The 18,976-nt window shown below is 37.4% G+C and overlaps 1 protein-coding gene across 4 annotated transcripts in view; it reads right to left on the bottom strand.

Moving 5' to 3' along the window:
- LOC100923562 overlaps nt 1-18,976 on the bottom strand; it is a 79,674-nt gene that overhangs the window by 20,158 nt on the left and 40,540 nt on the right. The window contains exon 1 of one of the 4 annotated variants that reach the window (XM_023494912.2): nt 14,934-16,105. The exons of 2 other annotated variants lie outside the window; for them this stretch is intronic. Coding sequence is in view for 1 of the 2 variants with exons in the window: in XM_031950565.1 (XP_031806425.1) it covers nt 293-326 (34 nt within the window). In the remaining variant the exon portion in view is untranslated. Of the gene's footprint in view, nt 1-292; nt 1,156-14,933; nt 16,106-18,976 lie in introns of those variants that run through there. One more of the 4 variants, XM_031950565.1, reaches the window with a different exon arrangement.

Raw genomic sequence — 18,976 nt, forward strand, 5'->3', positions numbered from 1 at the left:
GGAAGAGATAATCTAATTGTTTTGAAAGGTTCAATTCCCCCAAAAAGTGTCTTCTCTATTCTGGCTGGGCAAACAATTCTTTTGGGCAAAGCATTTTGAGAGCCAAAAATGTGACAGAAGTGATAGTTATAAACTATCTTAAGTGTGGGAAACCAAGAAAAGAACATGATGGCAGGAGTGTTTGGGAAAGTGACCAAAAAGAAAAAGAACATACTTAATGGTGTCTTTTCTCTTCTCTTTCCCTAAAGGCAGACAGAAGTGGTATTTTATTGGTGGGCTAATTTTAACTAACCTGTTCCTAGGATTCTGAAGGTAGCAATGATCATCTTTATCCTAAATATTCTTTTTCGATGGTGATGAGGGGAGAGATGGGGTAAGTAGACTGTTATCCTTTGTTTTCCACCCAATAGTGATACCAACAGCAGGAAAACTTGGGATCGAGCTGGACTTGAATTCTGGAGTCATCTAAGAAAGGGTTAGTATCATGAGAATCTAACTATAGTCCTTCCCTACTCATAACAAGGAAATAATATGGCTCAACCTAATTCTCAGGAAGGTCAGCACTATGTAACCATTTAGTTCATGTGGAACAGCTGAACCCTTACCAATCATCTTGACTTATGTCTTGCCACTGGACTCAAAAGACTCTGGAAGAAAGAGTGAGGCTGATGACTTTGCAAGCTCTGTCTCACTTAAATCCAGTTCACTCACAAGAAAAGACGTCATTTTTCTGATATCATTAGTCTTCTTCAAGAAAGAAGGATGAATACCAAAAACATATGGAACAGTATGGAGTAATGGATAGAGTGTGTCACCGTGGGTAAATCATTTAGCCTCCCGCCAACTCATCTTTAAATGGGGTGGTTGGACTAGATCATCTTTAAAATTCAGGTAGTTCTTACTTCACAGTGGTATTATAAGGCTTAAATGAGATAATGTATGTAAAGCACTTGACAAACCTTACAATACTGTGTAACCAACAGCTATTATGTTCTACCCAATAAGGAAGTTCAGTGCCAAAGTGTTTAATTGAAATAATTTTTTTTTTTTTAGAGGGGAGGACTTTGGTCATTTTGAGGAAGTTGGTGTTCTTTTTAGCATAAAAGGAGGATTTTCTTTAACTTTTGGCACTGGCTTTGGAATACTATATTTTATTTTATTTTTGCTAAGGCAATGGGGTTAAGTGACTTGCCTAAAGTCACACAGCTAGGAAGTATTAAGTGTCGGAGAGCAGATTTGAACTCAGATCCTCCTGACTCCAGGACTCTGCAAGGTCCTGCAAGGTTAGAGCATTCTGAACCTCTCGCCGTGAGAACACCAGGGAACACAACTTGGAAGGTCAGTAGAGAAGGCTTATGGCACCCAGCACACAATCCCAGTGCAGGGCGCTTCAGCCCAGCCAGCTCAGTATCCCACCCCCATCACACACTGGATCTTATAGCTACAGGAGGGTGGGAACACTCCTAACAGTTCCAGGGCAAAAAAATAGTGCTTGTGGTCAGGTTCCTAAAAGGATTTCTGAAAACACAAGGCACAGAATCCCAAAAAAGAATGTCCTGGGGGAAGGGGAAAGAAGTGGAATGGTGCATGTTATCTGCCATAAAAAAGAGGCAAGAATAAATGTTTTCAGTGGAGTGAAAGAGGGGAAAGAAAGGGTAAAAGTGAATCTTCCTCTCATCAGAATTGGCTCAAAGAGAAAATAACATAAATAAGCTATTGGGGTATAGAAATCTATCTTACCTTGAAGGAAAAGAGGAGGAGAATGGGATATGGGAGGGGGAAGGGTGATAAGAGAAATATTGAGGGAGGGAGTGGTCAGTATTAAAAAGACTTGTGAGAAGGGACAGGATGAAAGGAGAAAGAGAATAAATGGGGGGGGGGGGAAAGGCAGTTAGCAATAGTAATTGTAAAAGGATTTTCAAAGCAAGTTTTCTCGGTAAGCTCTTATTTCTCAAATACAGAGGGAGCTGAGACAAATTTATAAAAAATAAGAGTCGAGTCCCAATTGATAAATGATCAGAAGATATGATGTGTGTTCAAAGGGCTATAAATTCATGCATATCCTTTGATATAACAACACCACTATTTGGCATGAATACCAAATGAAATTTGGGGAAAAGATTAAAATTACCTATATGTACCAAAAAATATTCCTAGTAATTCTCTTGTCAGGGAAAAAAAAAGGAAATTGAGGCAATATCCATCAATTGAGGAATGGCTCAATAGATTGTAGTGTGTGTTTATGGTGAAATAATATTGTTCAATGGGAAATGATGAGCAGGATGCTCTCAGGAAAAAAACCCTACAAAGTCTTCCATAACGCAAAGTAAAATATACTGTATATAAAGTAATAGCAATTTTCTGGGATAACCAACTGGGAGTGACTTTGTTATTCTCAATAATACAACCATCCACATCTACTCTGAAGGACTTGATGATGAAAATTCCTATCCATATCCAGAGAAGGAACCAAATGTATCTGAATCTGAATACAGATTGAAGCATTCATCTTCTCACTCTTGCTCTCTCTCTTTTTAATTTAATTTTTCTTGAGGATTTTTATTTTCTTTTTGGTGGGAAATATGTTTTTTTTCCACAACTAGACTTTTATAGAAATGTTTTGCATAACTTCACAAGTGGTTTCTTAATTGTGGCTGGGGATAGGGGAGAACACCTAGAACTCAAAAAAAATTTTTAAATGTAAAAAAATTGTTTTGAATGTAACTGGGGGAAAATATTAAATAAATTTTTAAAATTCTGAAGGAAAAAAAGAACCACTTTGTCAAATTATGAATCCTGTAAATTGGGAAAACATTTTATAGCTAAAGGTTCTGATAAAGGCTTCATCTCCAAAATACATAGAGAATTTGACTCTAATTTATAAGAAATCAAGCCATTCTCCAATTGACAAATGGTCAAAGAATATGATTTTTGGATGAAGCAATTTATTTATAGTTATATGAAAAGGTGTTCCAAATCATTATTGATCAGAGAAATGCAAATTAAGACAACTCTGAGACACCACTACACACACCTGTCAGATTGGCTAAGATGACAGGAAAAGATGACAAATGTTGGAGGGGATGTGGGAAAACTGGGACATTGACACATTGTTGGTGGAACTGTGAACAGATCCAACCATTATGGAGAGCAATTTGTAATTATACTCAAAAAGTTATCAAACTGTGCATACCCTTTGATCCAGCAGTGTTTCTACTGGGCTTATACCCTAAAGAGATAATAAAGAAGGGAAAGAGACCCACGTGTGCAAAAATGTTTGTGGCAGCCCTCTTTGTAGTGGCCAGAAACTAGAAAATGAATGGATGCCCATCAATTGGAGAAAGGCTGAATAAATTGTGATATATGAATATTATGGAATATTATTGTTCTGTAAGAAATGACCAACAGGATGATTACAGAAAGGCCTGGAGAGACTTACACGAACTGATGCTGAGTGAAATGAGCAGGATCAGGAGATCATTATACACTTCAACAACAATACTACATGATGATTAATTCTGATGGAAGTGGCTCTCTTCAATAATGAGAGACTTCAAATCAGTTCCAATTGATCAGTGATGGACAGAACCAGCTACTAAATCTGATCTTTCTTGTGCAACAAGATAACTGTATAAATATATATACGTATATTGTATTTAAAATATATCTTAACATATTTAACATGTATGGGACTGCCTGCCATCTAGGGGAAGGGTGGAGGGAAGGAGGGGAAAAGGTGAAACAGAGGTTTTTGTAAGGGTCAATGTTGAGAAATTACCCACGTATATGTTTTGTATATAGAAAGCTATAATAAAAATAAAAAAAATTATGAATCCTCTTTTGGAAAATATGGTCACTGCAAACTTACAAGGAGAAATGACTTGGAAAATGACATCATCAGCACTATCACCATCCTAATGAGTTACCTAGAGTTAAGTTAGCCTTCCTTGTATCAGTTCCTGATCTATATGCATGTTGGATGGGGATGGTAGAGGGAAGGAGCTCATCAGGACACCCCTAATCAATTTGATTTTTCCTCAGTGAAGCTGATGTAATTATAAAAAGGAGACAAATCACTAATAGCAAGATGCTAAAATACCCTCTACAGTTTGCTATGAGATGTAAAGTTCATGATATGTAAAGTTCTCCTTAATGGAAGGAAGAAGTAGCTAGCTAATGGGTGGTGGGAGCTTCTGGGAGGCCTTTAAAAGCCAAGACAGAGTGACCAACCGTAGCTCAGGAAGACTGAGAAGAAAGCAAGCTGCCCACCTCCTGATAAACAGATCATGGACTTAGATTCAGAAAAACACATGAAATTTTGGACATGGTCAATATCTGAGTTGGGTTTTGCCTGACTTTCCATATATATTATAAGGTCTGTTTTTCTCTTACTTTAATTGATGGGAGTAGAGGTAGGGGAGAAATCTGTTGGTAACAGGTGCTAATGATAATGTCATCCCTCCAAAAGAAAATAAAGAAAAGGGAATCATTGAAATATCAAAGAGAAAAGCATAAAAAAGAACAGAAGGAAATATATACAAGCAGAACAGTTTTGAAAGTCACATTGTTGAATTTAAATGAGCTCTAATGAGATACTAATTTTAAAGCACTTAACACAGTGTCTGGCACATAGTATTATATAAAAATAATATTATATGAAAAATATATAAAACTTCAGTAATAATGATAATAAAAATAATGGCTAATTATTTTTATTATCATTATTACTGGAGGTTTAAGTTTTTAGTAATAGAAAAGTACACTAAAATTTGGGATGCCCTAGATATCTTTTTTGAAAAACAAGCCATATGTAATAAAAAATGACAGATTTGTATATAATAGGTTTGTTTTGGAAGTTCTATTGTGACTAGATGTTTTTTCTTATGGCATTTAAGTCTATAATAAAAATAGTTTTTTTTAAAAAAGAAAAAAATTATCATAATTTAATAGAGAAGGAGTTTTTGGATATTACATATTTCTGTGATCTGCACTTCACAGATTTCTATTTTCTCTTGCTTTGTCATTACTAGCATACTGTACTGTCAAATGAAATGATTGTAATATTGCCAAAAATAAAAAATAAAAAGCAGGACATGCTCTCTAGGAAGACAACAATCAAAGAAAGGGAACAGAGCCAACTTTGGAGAAAGAACTCAACATTTAAGAGGAAGTCAATTTTATGACCTTTGCCTTGTTCTCTCTCTACCATAGGGCCACAAAGGGGGAGGGGATTTCTCTTCTCTCCTTCCCTCACTCCCCTCCAACAATCCACACTGACCACAGAACATTTTGCAAAGTAGCTACTCCCTTAGTAGGAGTTACTGCTTCAACATTGAGCTGGCCCAAAGAGTCAATCAAGATGGCTCCAAAGAACATGACCTTTGGCAGCTGGGAACCAAGCTCCCTTTAATAGACCTGTCCAGCAGAAATGCTACAGCAATGAGAGACCTGCATGATGATCCGATCCCTCAAGAAGAGAAAGGACATCAGATCCCTGAGATGTGAATGACCTCTGCTGTTGGTGTTCTCTGCCCAATACCTATCTGTATCTGCTGTGTATGTATCCCCACTGTCACTATGCTGTGCGTATTTATGGAAGAGTGGGCCATAAATTTATGGGGAAGAGCACATTTCCAAGGGAGAAAGGGTATTTTTTTTTTTGCTATTATTCTTAAAATGCTATTTCAGTAAACGCCTTTGTTTTGAACTAATTGTTATCTACTGACTGCAATTGTAAGTGTGCTGGTGGAGGCTGGTGAGTATAAGTTGACCCAAAAAGTACCTTAAACCTGGGTCCTGAAGACCCAACCTGTATTCTGCCAAATTGGGTTATCGTCGGGGTAAGTGCAGGGTGGGGGAGAGAATCAAATAGATTAAAGGTGCATTGTATAGAAAATGAAGTGACTGGGCTTGATAGTCATTGAGGTCCTTGATGATTTCTGTATTTATGAAACCATCTCTCTGGGGCTCCATTTCTTAATCTGTAAAATAACAGAGTTGGATTGGATTTTCATATGAGGTTCCTTTCAACCATAATTCCTATGATTTTGTGAATCTTCACGGTAACATGGAACTTTTCATGACCCTGTGATCTCATCAGTATATCCCCTAAAGATACAAAATGGGACCTGACAATGCCAATAGATTTGTGGTAGAAAATGCCATCTGTATCCAGAGAGAGAAGAATGGAGGCTAAATGTGGATCAAAGTATCATATCACCACCATTATTGTTGTTTGTTTATTTTTTCCCTTTTGATCTAATTTTTCTTCCACAGCATGATGAATATGGGTTTTAAAAACTGCATATGTTTAACCTATATTGGATTACTTATTGTCTTGAGGAGGAGAGGGAAAGAGGCAGAAAAATTTGTAACACAAGGTTGTGCAAGACTGAATGTTGAAAGTTATCTTTGTGTGTGGCTGGAAAAGTAAAATGGTATTTAAAAAAGAAAAAAAAAAGAAACAAATTGAGACTTTTTTACAAGGCAATTTATATGATGCAGTGGACAGAGTAGAGGGTGTAGCATCAGGAACACCCGAGTTTAAATCTGGCCTCAAACACTTACTAGCTCTGTGATCCTGGACAAGGCACTTAACTCTGTTTGCCTCAGTTTCCTCAACTGTAAAATGAGCCAGAGAAGGAAAAGGCAAACTGCTCCAGTATCTTTGTCCAAAAAAAAAAAAAACCCAAATGAGATGACAGAGTCAGACACAACCGAAATAGCACAACAATATCAGATCTAAGGTCAAATTCTGCCTCAGACATTTACTTGCTGTGTGATCCCAGGCAGGTCACTTAATCTGTGTAGGTCCCAGTTTCCTCAACTATAAAATGGGAATGATAATAGCTAGCACCTGCCTCTCAGAATTGTTGTGAGGACCAAATGAGATAATAAATGCTAGCTGTTATTATTAGCTCTTAATTCATCTCATGCAATTCTGATTCATGTCATTCTATAAATCTTGCAGAGAGAATATAACTAATGACCTTCCTGTAACTCTTTTAATATTTCATAAACACTTGAACACTGGGCTCCAAATCTATAATCCATCATTATCACTATGATGAGACCATATCTGTGACAAATAACATCCTCATGCCAGCGTTTCCATGTAAGTCATCATTGGCAATGTGGCCCCACTGGCCAACAGCCTTGCCGGATCTTTCCGTGTCCTTTGGGACACCACAGTTTTGATTCTTCAGAAATTGTCCCGTTCCATGACTTCCAATACCAGAAGAATATTGATATTAGAGAGATGAGTTTGTGAGTGTACTTGTGTGTGGGAAGAATATCTAGACGTGTTCAAATCTGGCCTTAGACACTTATTAACTATATGATGCTGGGCAACTCACTTCACTCTCAGTTTTTTTTTTTTTTTTAATCTATCAAATGAGTTCGAGAAGGAAACAATTTCAGTATTTTTGCCAGGAAGACCCTAAATAGGGTCACAACGAATCAAACAAGGCTGAACAACAAATCTGTGCTACAATATTGAAAATGCCATATAATTTCTTCTCATCAAACGCAGCCAGCTCTCCCACTCCTCTTTAATTCTTGGTCATTCATTGTCTTGCAACTTAATATCACACATGTCAAAAACAAAATTTTCTGCTATTAAGAATACATGCATTTACAAGGAAAACTGTTATTAACAAGTAACCCTACTGTATTATATACCCTATATATATGCATATAATATAGTTCTATGTGCCCTCACTGCCTACATTATATCCTTCTCCCCCAACCCGAACTCTGGTCCCATCCCTTTGCCTCTAAACCAGAAATTCTTAACCTTTTTTGTGCCATGGACTCCTTTAGCAGTCTAAGAAAGCCTATGAACCCAGTACCAGAATAATGTTTAGATGCATGAAATAAAATGCATAGGATTAAAAATGAAACAAATTATATTAAAATAAATATTTGATTATTTCCTATTCACAAACTCTCTGAAATCTATTTCCAGGTTAAGAACTAATGTTCCAAGCATAGCCAATAATATTCTGGGCTTACAGATCAGGAGGATAGAAATCAGAGTCAAATGGGGCTTTTCTCCAAGAACTGACATGTGGGTCAGGACATGTAGATTTAGCTAAAATAACCATCTTCTCTGAGATCTGTTCCTTAAGCTGTGCCAGCCCCTCACCAATCCATATGGCTATAAGGTACAACCACCCTCAGTCTGCTATCCTTTTTCCCCAGGGTGCCCCTCCAGACCCAACTTTGCTTCTCAGCTCCCAAAGAGTTGTAGACAAAATTATCTGAGAGATGAGTCCTCTCCTTGGTATGATTTCATCAAGAAAGGGATTAATTCCTTCTGCCATCACCACTCTCCTCCCCCAATAATGTTTACCTTGGGTGAAACAATTCTCCTGGTTTATGAGGTAAGAGTCTAGACTAAATATATTTCCTCATTTTACGCAATCAATTGTTGTTATTTGACCTTTGTCCTCAAAGAGGATCAATGACATTATGAAGGTAATGTCTTGATTTGAGTGTAAATTGGATTTGTTGTACAGGATCACTCTCCACCACAGGTTACTGGAAGTCTGATGGCAAGATAAAAGTCAGGAGGACAGCCATGGTCTGGGATGAAGTAACCTTTGGCCTTTCTAAATTAAGGAGCAGTCTAGTAGCTCCATTTGGAAAACAATGGGCCAGCCCAGGGAATAAACTGACTCCTTTAAAAATCATTATTTTTCTTTAAAAGCCCCCCCCTTTTTAGAATTCTGTTTCAATAAATCATCACTGAAAACTGAACAGGACAAAAAGTAAATTGAACCAGTTTTTAGGAGAAAAAAATCTAGTCTTCAAGCCCCAAAATATCTTAAAAATATAACTAAAAATGATATTTCAACGGACAGATTACCCACCTGTAAGGATCTAGCCCCAAGTGAAGAGAGGGACTAAATGTGGCAAGAGGCTGTAGTTATGTAGGACTGCAAGGCAGACAAAGCAAATATCTCCAGCCTCATCTTCCTCCACCCTTCTCCAAGAGACACTTTCATCCCTGCCACATGTTTTTTTTCAGAACTAGTTCTGGGGTCTGCAAGTCCTCACATGGTCACCATTCTCCTGACTTATGCTCTGGTACGTGAGTGACCACAAGCACTCTCCTCCCATCTGGAAGCATGACCAAGCCCCTGTATTAAAGATAGATAATAAGAGCACCGACTGAATTGGCCATGACTAGTGGAACTCTGCTTGAAGAGGGCCAAGGCAGAGGAAGCCACTGCCATTCCAGCCTCTTTAAACAAAGCTTATCTCAAATAATCTTCTGAGAAGCCATGAAAGCCAGGGAAGATGGGAGGTAGAGATGAGGAGAAAAAATATTCCAGGCATAGAGAAAGCCAGATGTGACTTAAAATGCATCAAAATTAAAGCTAAAATAGATTTAATCAAAAGAGAAAAATAGGGAAATTACACTATGTCTGCCACATTAATCAATATTGTTTTAGACTATTTCAAATAACTAGACAGTTTGAGGTTGGAACACTGCTGTGGTGTAGGCAATGATGAATTGGCTAAATTAAAAAAATATGAAAAAACTTGGACTTAGGAAGATGTTATCTACCTCTAGAGAAACAGAGGACAAATAAGTAGATGATTTATATGAATGTACATGGGCATATGTGTGTAGATATGGATGTATATGCATGTGTAAATATGTATATGTTTATATGTTCATATATGTAGGTGTATGTAAACATATCTATGCTTAATTGTAGCCTTCTTGGGGAAAGTGAGGAAGGAAAAGGGGGGGAAAGAATAAGGTAAAAAGTGCAGAACAGAGAAGAAAACTTACAAGAAAGAAAAGAGAATATGGACAGCTCTGAACACAATGTATAGTATGTATTATATAGGTTTTCTTGAAATGAAAATTTATTGTCTAATATTTTTAATGTGCTCATGTTCTGCTGTGTGCATGGACATTTTTTTCTTTTTCTATTTTGTTTGTTTTTCTATTTTGAAATAAATTTTTAAAAAGAAAAAAGAAAGATAGTACACTAAGAAGAAAGGAGTGGAGAGCTTTAAAGGAGGATCTGGGGGAATAGGAGACAGAAAATGGGACTTCAATAATGAGAGCTACTGGGATGGAGTACAATATGATTGAGTGGAAGTTTGTTAATCATTCACAAGACAGTTTGGGTAGGTTAGCAATATTACTTGGCATAGAGTGTCAGGATGTTAGGCATCTTTGGAATTCCTGAAAAGTCCCATAAGGTAAATTTGTAGAAGATGACCTATTTTCCAAATAATAGGCTACACGTGGACAGCACATTCTCTTGGAAAGCAACTAAGTCTTAGGTAATGCAAATCATTATCCTCTAGACTCAATATTACATTTTGTTTTAATTCAGATTTTTAGCAAGTTTCCTCCAGAAATGCTGGAGCTGGAAGCTTAGCTCCCCTCATTTTGCCCTCACACTTCCTATTACAGGTGGAGAAAATCAGGCCCAGAAACAAGATGTGTCTGAGCAAGAATACAATTATTGTATCATATACCTCTCAGTGAATTTCTACCCGGAGCTATACAGTTTACATTTCCTAAAATATTATAAGAAGAACAAACAATGGATATTTGCAAAATATTAAGATGATATTACCAATTGCATGTTTTGCCCTTCAATAATTGCCTTGGACCCAGGCTTTGTGCTAGGTATTATGCTCTCTTTGTCTAATTCTCCCAAGTCAGAAAGCTATTTATTATCTAGGTTTGTATAAATAAAATATCTATTAGCTCAGCCATTTAGTTAATAATTCAGACCAGAGGCAGATTAAGGCCTTTTGGGGAGCATGGGCAATAAGAGGCCTTTTTACAATGTTAGTAATATTTTTAAGTAGATTTTTTTTAAATCAGTATTTAAAAAATAAAAAACAGGCTTGTTACTGTCTTTATAAATATTTAATGTTCTCATATTCATATTTAACAAAAGGTATGGAAGAGACTTTAGAGGATACCTACTCCAAAATGTAAACACTCAAAAACTGCCTCATGACTTATTGTCAGCGGGACATGGAGATAACCCTGGGTTTTTGAAGGCCATGGAAGCAAAGGACAATAATGACTGGAAGAACCAGCATTTATACAGTATTTGAAAGTTTATAAAACACTCTAACTCTATGATTTCATTTGATCCTCATAGACACCCCAGGGGGAGATAGGTGCTTTTCTTATTTTCATTGCACAAAGGAGGAAACTGAGTTTGAAAGAGGTGACTTATCCAGGAGTTCAAATCCTGCCTCAGACACTTAATAGCTGTAAGACCATGGGCAAGTCACTTCACTCTGTGTACCTCAGTTTCCTCATCTGTAAAATTACCTAGAGAAGGAAATGGAAAACCACTCCAGCATCTCTGCCAAGAAAATCCCAAATGGAGTCACAGAGTCAGACAACACTGAAGATTATCCAACCACAATTTCTTAGCCCCAAGGGTAGTATTCTGTTCACTACATCAGCTCCTTAGCTCTAGCATGTTATACTATACTGAAAAGTTCTGAATATTGACCAGATTAGATGCACATCTCTTGTCTGAAAACCAAACTAAGTTAGGAGTTGGCCAAATGAGGCAATTTTTTAATACAGCAACCCCCTAAATGCCAGAGTAGATGTGATCTACTCTGACCAAAGGAGTACCTACATGGATGACATTACAAAATTTTTATGTTTTGAAATATTAAATGTATATATTAAAATTGAAATAAATTAAAATTAAGCAATTAAGTTGCTCTATTATATTTTTAGGCAATAAGATTTGCAAAATTATAAAGTTTCTATGTTTTGAATATTAAAATGAAACCAATTTTATTTTTAAATTCTAGTTAAAATCAAAAGGAGGAAAAAACTATGACATGCAAATGAATTAGATTTGAGTGAGGGAAGGCTGTGCAAGGGCACCTACCTCACTTTCCACTTCAGAGCCATCTGGGTTGCTAGATGGTACAGTGGATAAAGTATCGGCCTTGGAGTCAGACAACCTGACTCCATTGGATCTCAGAAATTTAACTACTCTCATTTAACAAGATAAAGGACTAGAAAAATATACAGTATATAATATTAATTTATTAGGCTAGAATGGGCTCAGTATTAGAAAGTTATAGCACATTTGATCCATATGGCACAAATATGTGACTATTTTTCACATAAAATTCTATGAAACCATGATTATATTATATTTGTATTTCCTACTGTAAATTTCAGAGAAAAACTTTTTAAACACTTTTAAAAATATCTTTTCCATAATTTTCAATTTCTCTAGTCATCCAAGTCAGTAGTTCCCAGGTAGATACCAAAGTCTACAAACCATAATCCAGGGCCAAAGGCAACCTAGTTATTTACCAAGAAGTGCCATTGAGATAAGCAAAGATATAACAATCCCTCTAGGGAAATGGCTGAACAAATCCTATATCAGTCCAAGGGCCATTAACAAACATCTATGAAATTATTATATTCTAGACCAGTAAAGGTCTTCTTTGTCAGGCACACAAGGAAGAGTACATTTGAAACCCATTCCATTCCCCAGTCACTCCAAAGTCAACCATTTGATTACCTTGTAAAACTCTAGTCATGCTCTTAATCTTGAGGGTCCCTAAAAGTGTCACCAACATTCATTTTGAGACATTTATCTTTGGCTCAGAAAGTCCTTGTGTTTAGGCTTCAACTTGGGGTGCATGTGGATGTTACTTAATGGGGTGGAATGCTGATCAGCACAATAACCAATTTCATAGGACTCCTAGTGAAGCTTTCTGCCCATCTTCTGGCACAGAGGTGATGGACTTGGGGTGCAGAATAAGGCATGTATTTTTGGACAAGGTTGATGCAAGAATTTGTTTTTCTTAACAATTTGAATATGATAATTTTTTTCCATTTTTTTTCCCAATGGGGTGGCAGAGAAGATAGGAAGAAAAAATAAATTTCTCTTAATTGAAAAAAAAAAACTTTTTTTAATAAATTTAACTGAGCAATATTTGGTTTACAAGGTCAATTGAAATGAAAAGAAAAATAAGTCCAGAATTCTTACTGCAGTAAATATATATCTGCCTTGCACACAATAGATCTTTAATTAATGCTTAATAAAGCACTTAACTAAATCTCTGCTATGGGACCATCATCTAATAAAGGGAAAAGAAACAAGCATTTATTATATGCCTACTATGTGCCAGATGCTGTGTTAAGAGCTTTACAAATATTATCTTATTTGATCCCTCTCTCTTCTGTAGTTCAGTCATTTCTTACTCTTCATTACCCCATTTGGATCACTGGAGTGGTTTGCCATTTCCTTCTCTAGCTTATTTTATAGATGAGGAAACAGAGGCACATAGGATGAAATGACTTGCTCAGGCTCACATGGGTACTTAGAATCTGAGACCAGACTTGAATTTAGGATTTTCTGACTAGATCTGGCACTCTAACCACCTCACCTACCTACCCTCTCCTTCTCTTCTGTTTCTCTCATAAGGCTTCAATCAGATTCAGAAAGGAGAGAAGGAAATAGCTAAGTAGGCCAAACTTCTTCAGAGAAGAGTCATTGCTAGTTCAACACTTAGGCTCTCGGTTACTTCACCCAGGAGGGCACTAAAAAACCCCAGTTGTGACCTAGTAGTGGTTCCAGTTAGCTGGTCAAGAAGAATCTGGCACTCCAGGACTCCTACTTCCCCTTATTCAGAATTAGGCACCTTCAACCTGGTGGAATATCAGGAGTGGTCTAAGAGCCTGGGGCAGATGGGTCCTTGAGAAGTCAGGAAATGAGGACGTTCTCAGGGAAACAAAAAATCCCAACCTTGACATTCCTTCCTTCCTACTTTAAATATACCCCCTTCTTATTGCTTAAGCAATATAGCAAACCTGTTTCTAGGCTAGAAGCTAAATTCAATCATGTCCTTTAATTGATGAGGTTGAAGAATGTGAATGTCCTTGTGTGTGTATTTCTTGGTGGGTGTTTATTTATGTATGTATGTGTTTATGAGATATTCTGTCTATTGTCTCATCTAGGTAATATTCAAAGTATTCTCGGCTGTTTGAATTTCCCTGGAATTTATTCATATTCTCTTATGTAGCCCTAGCCTGGAACATAAGGGAAAACTGGCTGAGAAGTGTCCTACCCGGGGTTTTGAAATGGCACCTCCATTTCCATTTTGGTTTCTCATAACCTTAAACCCAGAATTACTAAAGAAAATTGCCAGGCTGTCCTCCCCAAACAAGCAAAAGCCCAGCTCTTCATAGGAAGCCAGGAGGAAAGAGACTGCCCCGTGTATCTGAAGCTTCTGACTCGTAGTTTCAGAAACACAGACCCCGCCCCCCCCAATATTAAAGACACTCTCCCCCTACCCTGTTTTTAAATTTTAACATCTCAGAGTCTGACCTAGCCCCTGACACCTCTGAGTTATATGTCCCCAAAATACTTCACTTGCCAAAAACACTTGGAGGAAGACCAGAGTTCAAATAGTACCTCATGTGACCTTCTGTATCTCAATTTCCTCACCTGTTAAATCGGAGGGATTGGCTTTTAATTTCCTTCCAACTCTAATCCTACAATCCTATTCTCCTTCCAATACCAGCCTGCCCAACCCATGTGCCAGTTCTGGCTGGGCGGGTCTACAATTCATGACAAACAGGGTGGTGGAACTATTTCAGTCCCTGGATACCTGAAACTTTGAATCCACTTTGGAGTGATCTATTCAGCACCCAGAGAACCCCTCCCAAGACCTTTGCTTCCCTTGGGTGGGTGAAGGAAGAATGGTGGCTTCAAACTGGAGGGATTGGGAGTAGGGAGTGGGGAGTGGAGAGATCTTGAGGAAATGTTTTTCCTAGTTTTTTCCCCTCAGTCTTGGCTGGCTCATAATAGTTTTAGCTCTTTTTCTGGTTAATCATTTATAGTAGTCTTCCTATTCCACTGCAAATTTTCCGGCAGTTAAAAAAAAAAGTTACTCACATTATTCCCTTTTTTCCTCCTATAGGACTATGTTAAACACCCTCCAGATTTGGTTCAGCTGCGGCTTCCCTGGTTATTCAAAATAACTAAGAGCTGTGCCTTTCAGGCAGCTGGAGAACTTACGTCACTGCCCCTCCAACCCATCTCTTGGGAAACTCCAATGATGCTTCTCAAAAATACCCTTTGTCAGATTCCTCTGGGGAGGATAGCCTCTGATTGACTGAAAGGAAACTCTGTACCAGAGAAAACTAGATCCTTAACTTGGGGCCAGGACCAGAGCTTAGATTCCCTTTTCCTAAGAGACATGGTTAATTTTTTTTCTAAATATTACTGCAGCACATTCTCAAGGCGAGACCCTCAGATGGTTCTGTGGCATTCCTTTCTCTGGAAACAAGCAACTTTTGGGAATAATTGTACTTAAGAGGATTGGGAAGGGCCATTTGCATAAATGAAGATGTTTTAGGTGTATATAAATCATCCTGAATTTCTTACATATTAATTTACAGGCAAAGCTTATTTAACAGGGGGGAAAAATGTTATTTCCAGTCCTTCTGTCTGCTCCTCCCCTCCCCTAAGTCCCTCCATTTCCGTTATTCAAGACACTCTGGAAGGAACATAATGTTCCTGAAGTTAGAGGGGCCTGCCAAATCCCTCCCATTTTCTAGGGAGCTTGTTTTCTTGTTTTTAAGCTGAGTTGTGTAAAACCACAAGATACAACAGTAGAGTTGTTTCTCCTCTACTTCTTCCAGTGAGCCAGGGACGTGGCCTCCTTCCCTCCCTAAATCCATGACTGCAGTGCAGTATTCCTGGCACATCTGCCAGAGGCGGATCTCAACGCCACAACTGCACTGGGATCTAGGCCAGAAAGTGAGATGTCTGAATTTGCTGATGCAGAAAATTTTAGTAAAAACCTTTGGCACCCATGTGGCCAAGAGACTTTCCTATCCTTTTATTCCTCTTTTTCCTTTTGCACTCTCCTTTCCTTCTTTTATTCTCTCACTGAATCTGAGGACCAGAAGAAGGAGTTAGTAGGTTTTCTAGTTTTTTTCCCTCCTTTTCTTGAACACAGACATATTTAAGCCGTCCTGGAGAGAAAGGGTTTTTTGTTGTTTGAAAAACCTCCAAAAGAGATTCCATAATCTTTATGATTTAGTTCAAAGATAATTTTAAAAAATAATGAGTTGAGACTAAAGTACAGTTGTACCCTACTTTCTCTAGCAGATGTAGAGATAAGTTCAGGTTAATAGGAATTTAGTCCATTGAAAGAATGATTAAATTAGACTTAGTAAAAGGAAGGTAGTTTAGCAATGAATGGAGTATTAAATGTGGAGTAAAGAGACCTGTGTTCAGATGCTGACTGACAATTAGTAGACATGATAATAAGAAAAATCACTATAAAATGAAGATAATATATTTGCACTTAATCCATTTCAGGGTTGCTGTGGAGAAAGTCTCAGCTAACATCCTGCCTTCTATAAAAAGCTCTTCCTAAGCCTCTTTATTCTTAGTGCCTTCCCTCAGAGATTATCTGCAATTTATCCTATATGTGTCTTGTTTGTACATAGTTGTCACATAGATTGTGAGTTCCTTGAAAGCAGGGACTGGGGCTTTTTCCCCCTTTTTTTGAATCCTTAGCACTTAAACATAGTTCCTGGCACATAATAGTCATTTAATAAATGCTTGTTGATCTGACTTGGGTAACTTCACAAAGCTCAAGGAAGAAAAAGTTTATACATATAGTACAGGAAATAGAGTTCATATTAGAGCACATGTAAAACATCAACCTTACTCAAAGAGCAGCTCTTCCCCAGAGACCTGTACAGATTTATTCATTTATAGTCATTCAACATTAAGCGATACTCCAGCAGGCATTCTTCTCAGGGCTCCTTAGCATGTGCCATCTTCATTAGTTCCTGTAGAAAGTGGCATTTCCAGTCCTTTCACAGAGAAGAAGCTCTATATTATGGGCTTTCCATCTCTGTATGACTGATTAGGGATCCTTCAATGTCTGTATTATTGCAAGAGATGCAAGTCTTCTCTCCATGTTATTGTTTAAATGTATCTCTGGACCAGTGTCCTCACTCCCAAGCAACTACTTGTCTCATGTGAAGTGTTCCCACTAAAGTCAGGATATACTCTTCCCCTTTGATTTCTGAACTGATCTCTAGAACTGGTAATGAATTGGAACACGATGTGTTAACTTCAGAGCCAAACATTCTTTTTTACTCAACATCAAGTATTGTGTCTTTTATTCACGTCAGCATTTCCCTCAAAAACTTGAGAAAGCTCTCTAATTTCTCTGCAGTGATCTCTCAAATCATAAAAGTCCTTCCAGAACAAGTGGTCAGGATTTTTTAAATCATATGGGGCTGCTTCCAGTGATATCCAAAGTAGAAATATGGGCAAGGAAAACCAAAGTTTTCCTCACATGCTACCTAGAACTGGAAAAAATATCCAATGCCTATTAGATTTATAAATCTTGAAGCATAATATTAACGTGAGTTATTGTGATAAGAAAAGTGGTGATAATGAGAACACTCTAGGAAGAATGGATGTTCTTAGAAAAAGAACAAGTATTGAAGGGTTTGAATTAGAATTTAGGGGTTCCTAACTTTTGTGTCATGGTACCCTTCAAGCAGTCTAATGAAGTTTATGAATTCCTTCTTAGAATCATATTTTTAAATGTATAAAATAAATTTTGTGATTTGCAAAGGAAATTAATTATATTAAAATAAAGACATAATGGTTTTTTCCCATCTAAGTTCATAGACTTTCCAAAAGTCATCTATGTATCTCAGATTAAAAATCCCTGGATTATATGATCTACAATGTCCCTTCCTGTTCAAAGTCTACAATCCTGACCCAAAGATAATTTTAAAAGAAAAACAAGAGGTCATCTGAACTCACTCTGGAAATTGGTTTCCCAATCCCAGCTTCTGGAGATAAAGAATCAACTTACAGTTGAAGAGACTTCTGACTCATAATGAAGGAAGCTCACTCATTTTACTTCCTTCTATCCAGACCTGCGCTGCAGGTACTTAGTTAATCCCTTCCATAAATCAGCCCTCAAAAAAAAAAAAAAAAGGAAATCCCAGTGCTTGTTTTGTTTGCCACAGACTCGTCTCCTATCCAAAACATAATTCATTATATTTCCCCTCAAAAAATCTTTTCCCTACCATTTTGGCATCCTCCCAGAACCCCTGCTTTCCTGCAGCTCATATATCCAATTAGTAACAAAATTCTTCTAATTCTACAGCACTTCTCACATCCAACTCCTGTACAACCTGACTCTACCTTACTTTTTAGGTTTATCACATATTGTTCTCCTGCACACAAAGTGACCTTTTTTATTTTCCTCACACACAGCTCCACCTCCCATTCCCATCTCTGCACTGGCCACTCTCATATCTGAATGCATTGTTCTGTCTCCTCTCCCTCTTAGAATCCTCTATTTTCTCCAAGACTCAGTTCACACACAACCTTCCGTTTAAAGCCTGTCCTGATTCCCCACTCCCTCAATTCTACTGCTTTTCTGCATTTAACCAAATATTGATTTGTACTTTGGTATATTTTGACATGGGACGTTAGATAGGAGAGTGGATAGTATTGGGCCTGAAGTCAGAAAAACTCATCTTCCTGACTTCAAACCTGGCCTCAGACACTTACTAGCTACATGACCCTGGGCAAATCATTTTACCCTGTTTGCCTCAGTGGAAAAGGAAATAGCAAATCTTACCAGCATTTTTTTTTTTTTTTTGGTCAAGAAAACCTAAAATGAGGTCACAAAAAGCTGGACATGACTGAACAAGTTTGAACAATTTATTTTGACATAAGTACATGCTGTCTTCCCCCAATGGAGTATCTATTAGGAAAGCAAGTTTCATTGTTGTTTTTTGTTTCTTTTGCCTTTGTATCCCTAAACCTAGCACAATGCCTAGTAGGTGCTTAATAAATGCTTGATGATTTACTGAACTATTATGATTTAATGTGATGGGAAAACAGCAGAAGGAACTCTTCATACATTGGCCTTACACCTGGAATCT

Source organism: Sarcophilus harrisii, chromosome 2, assembly GCF_902635505.1.
Source record: "Sarcophilus harrisii chromosome 2, mSarHar1.11, whole genome shotgun sequence".
NCBI classification, from domain to species: domain Eukaryota; kingdom Metazoa; phylum Chordata; class Mammalia; order Dasyuromorphia; family Dasyuridae; genus Sarcophilus; species Sarcophilus harrisii.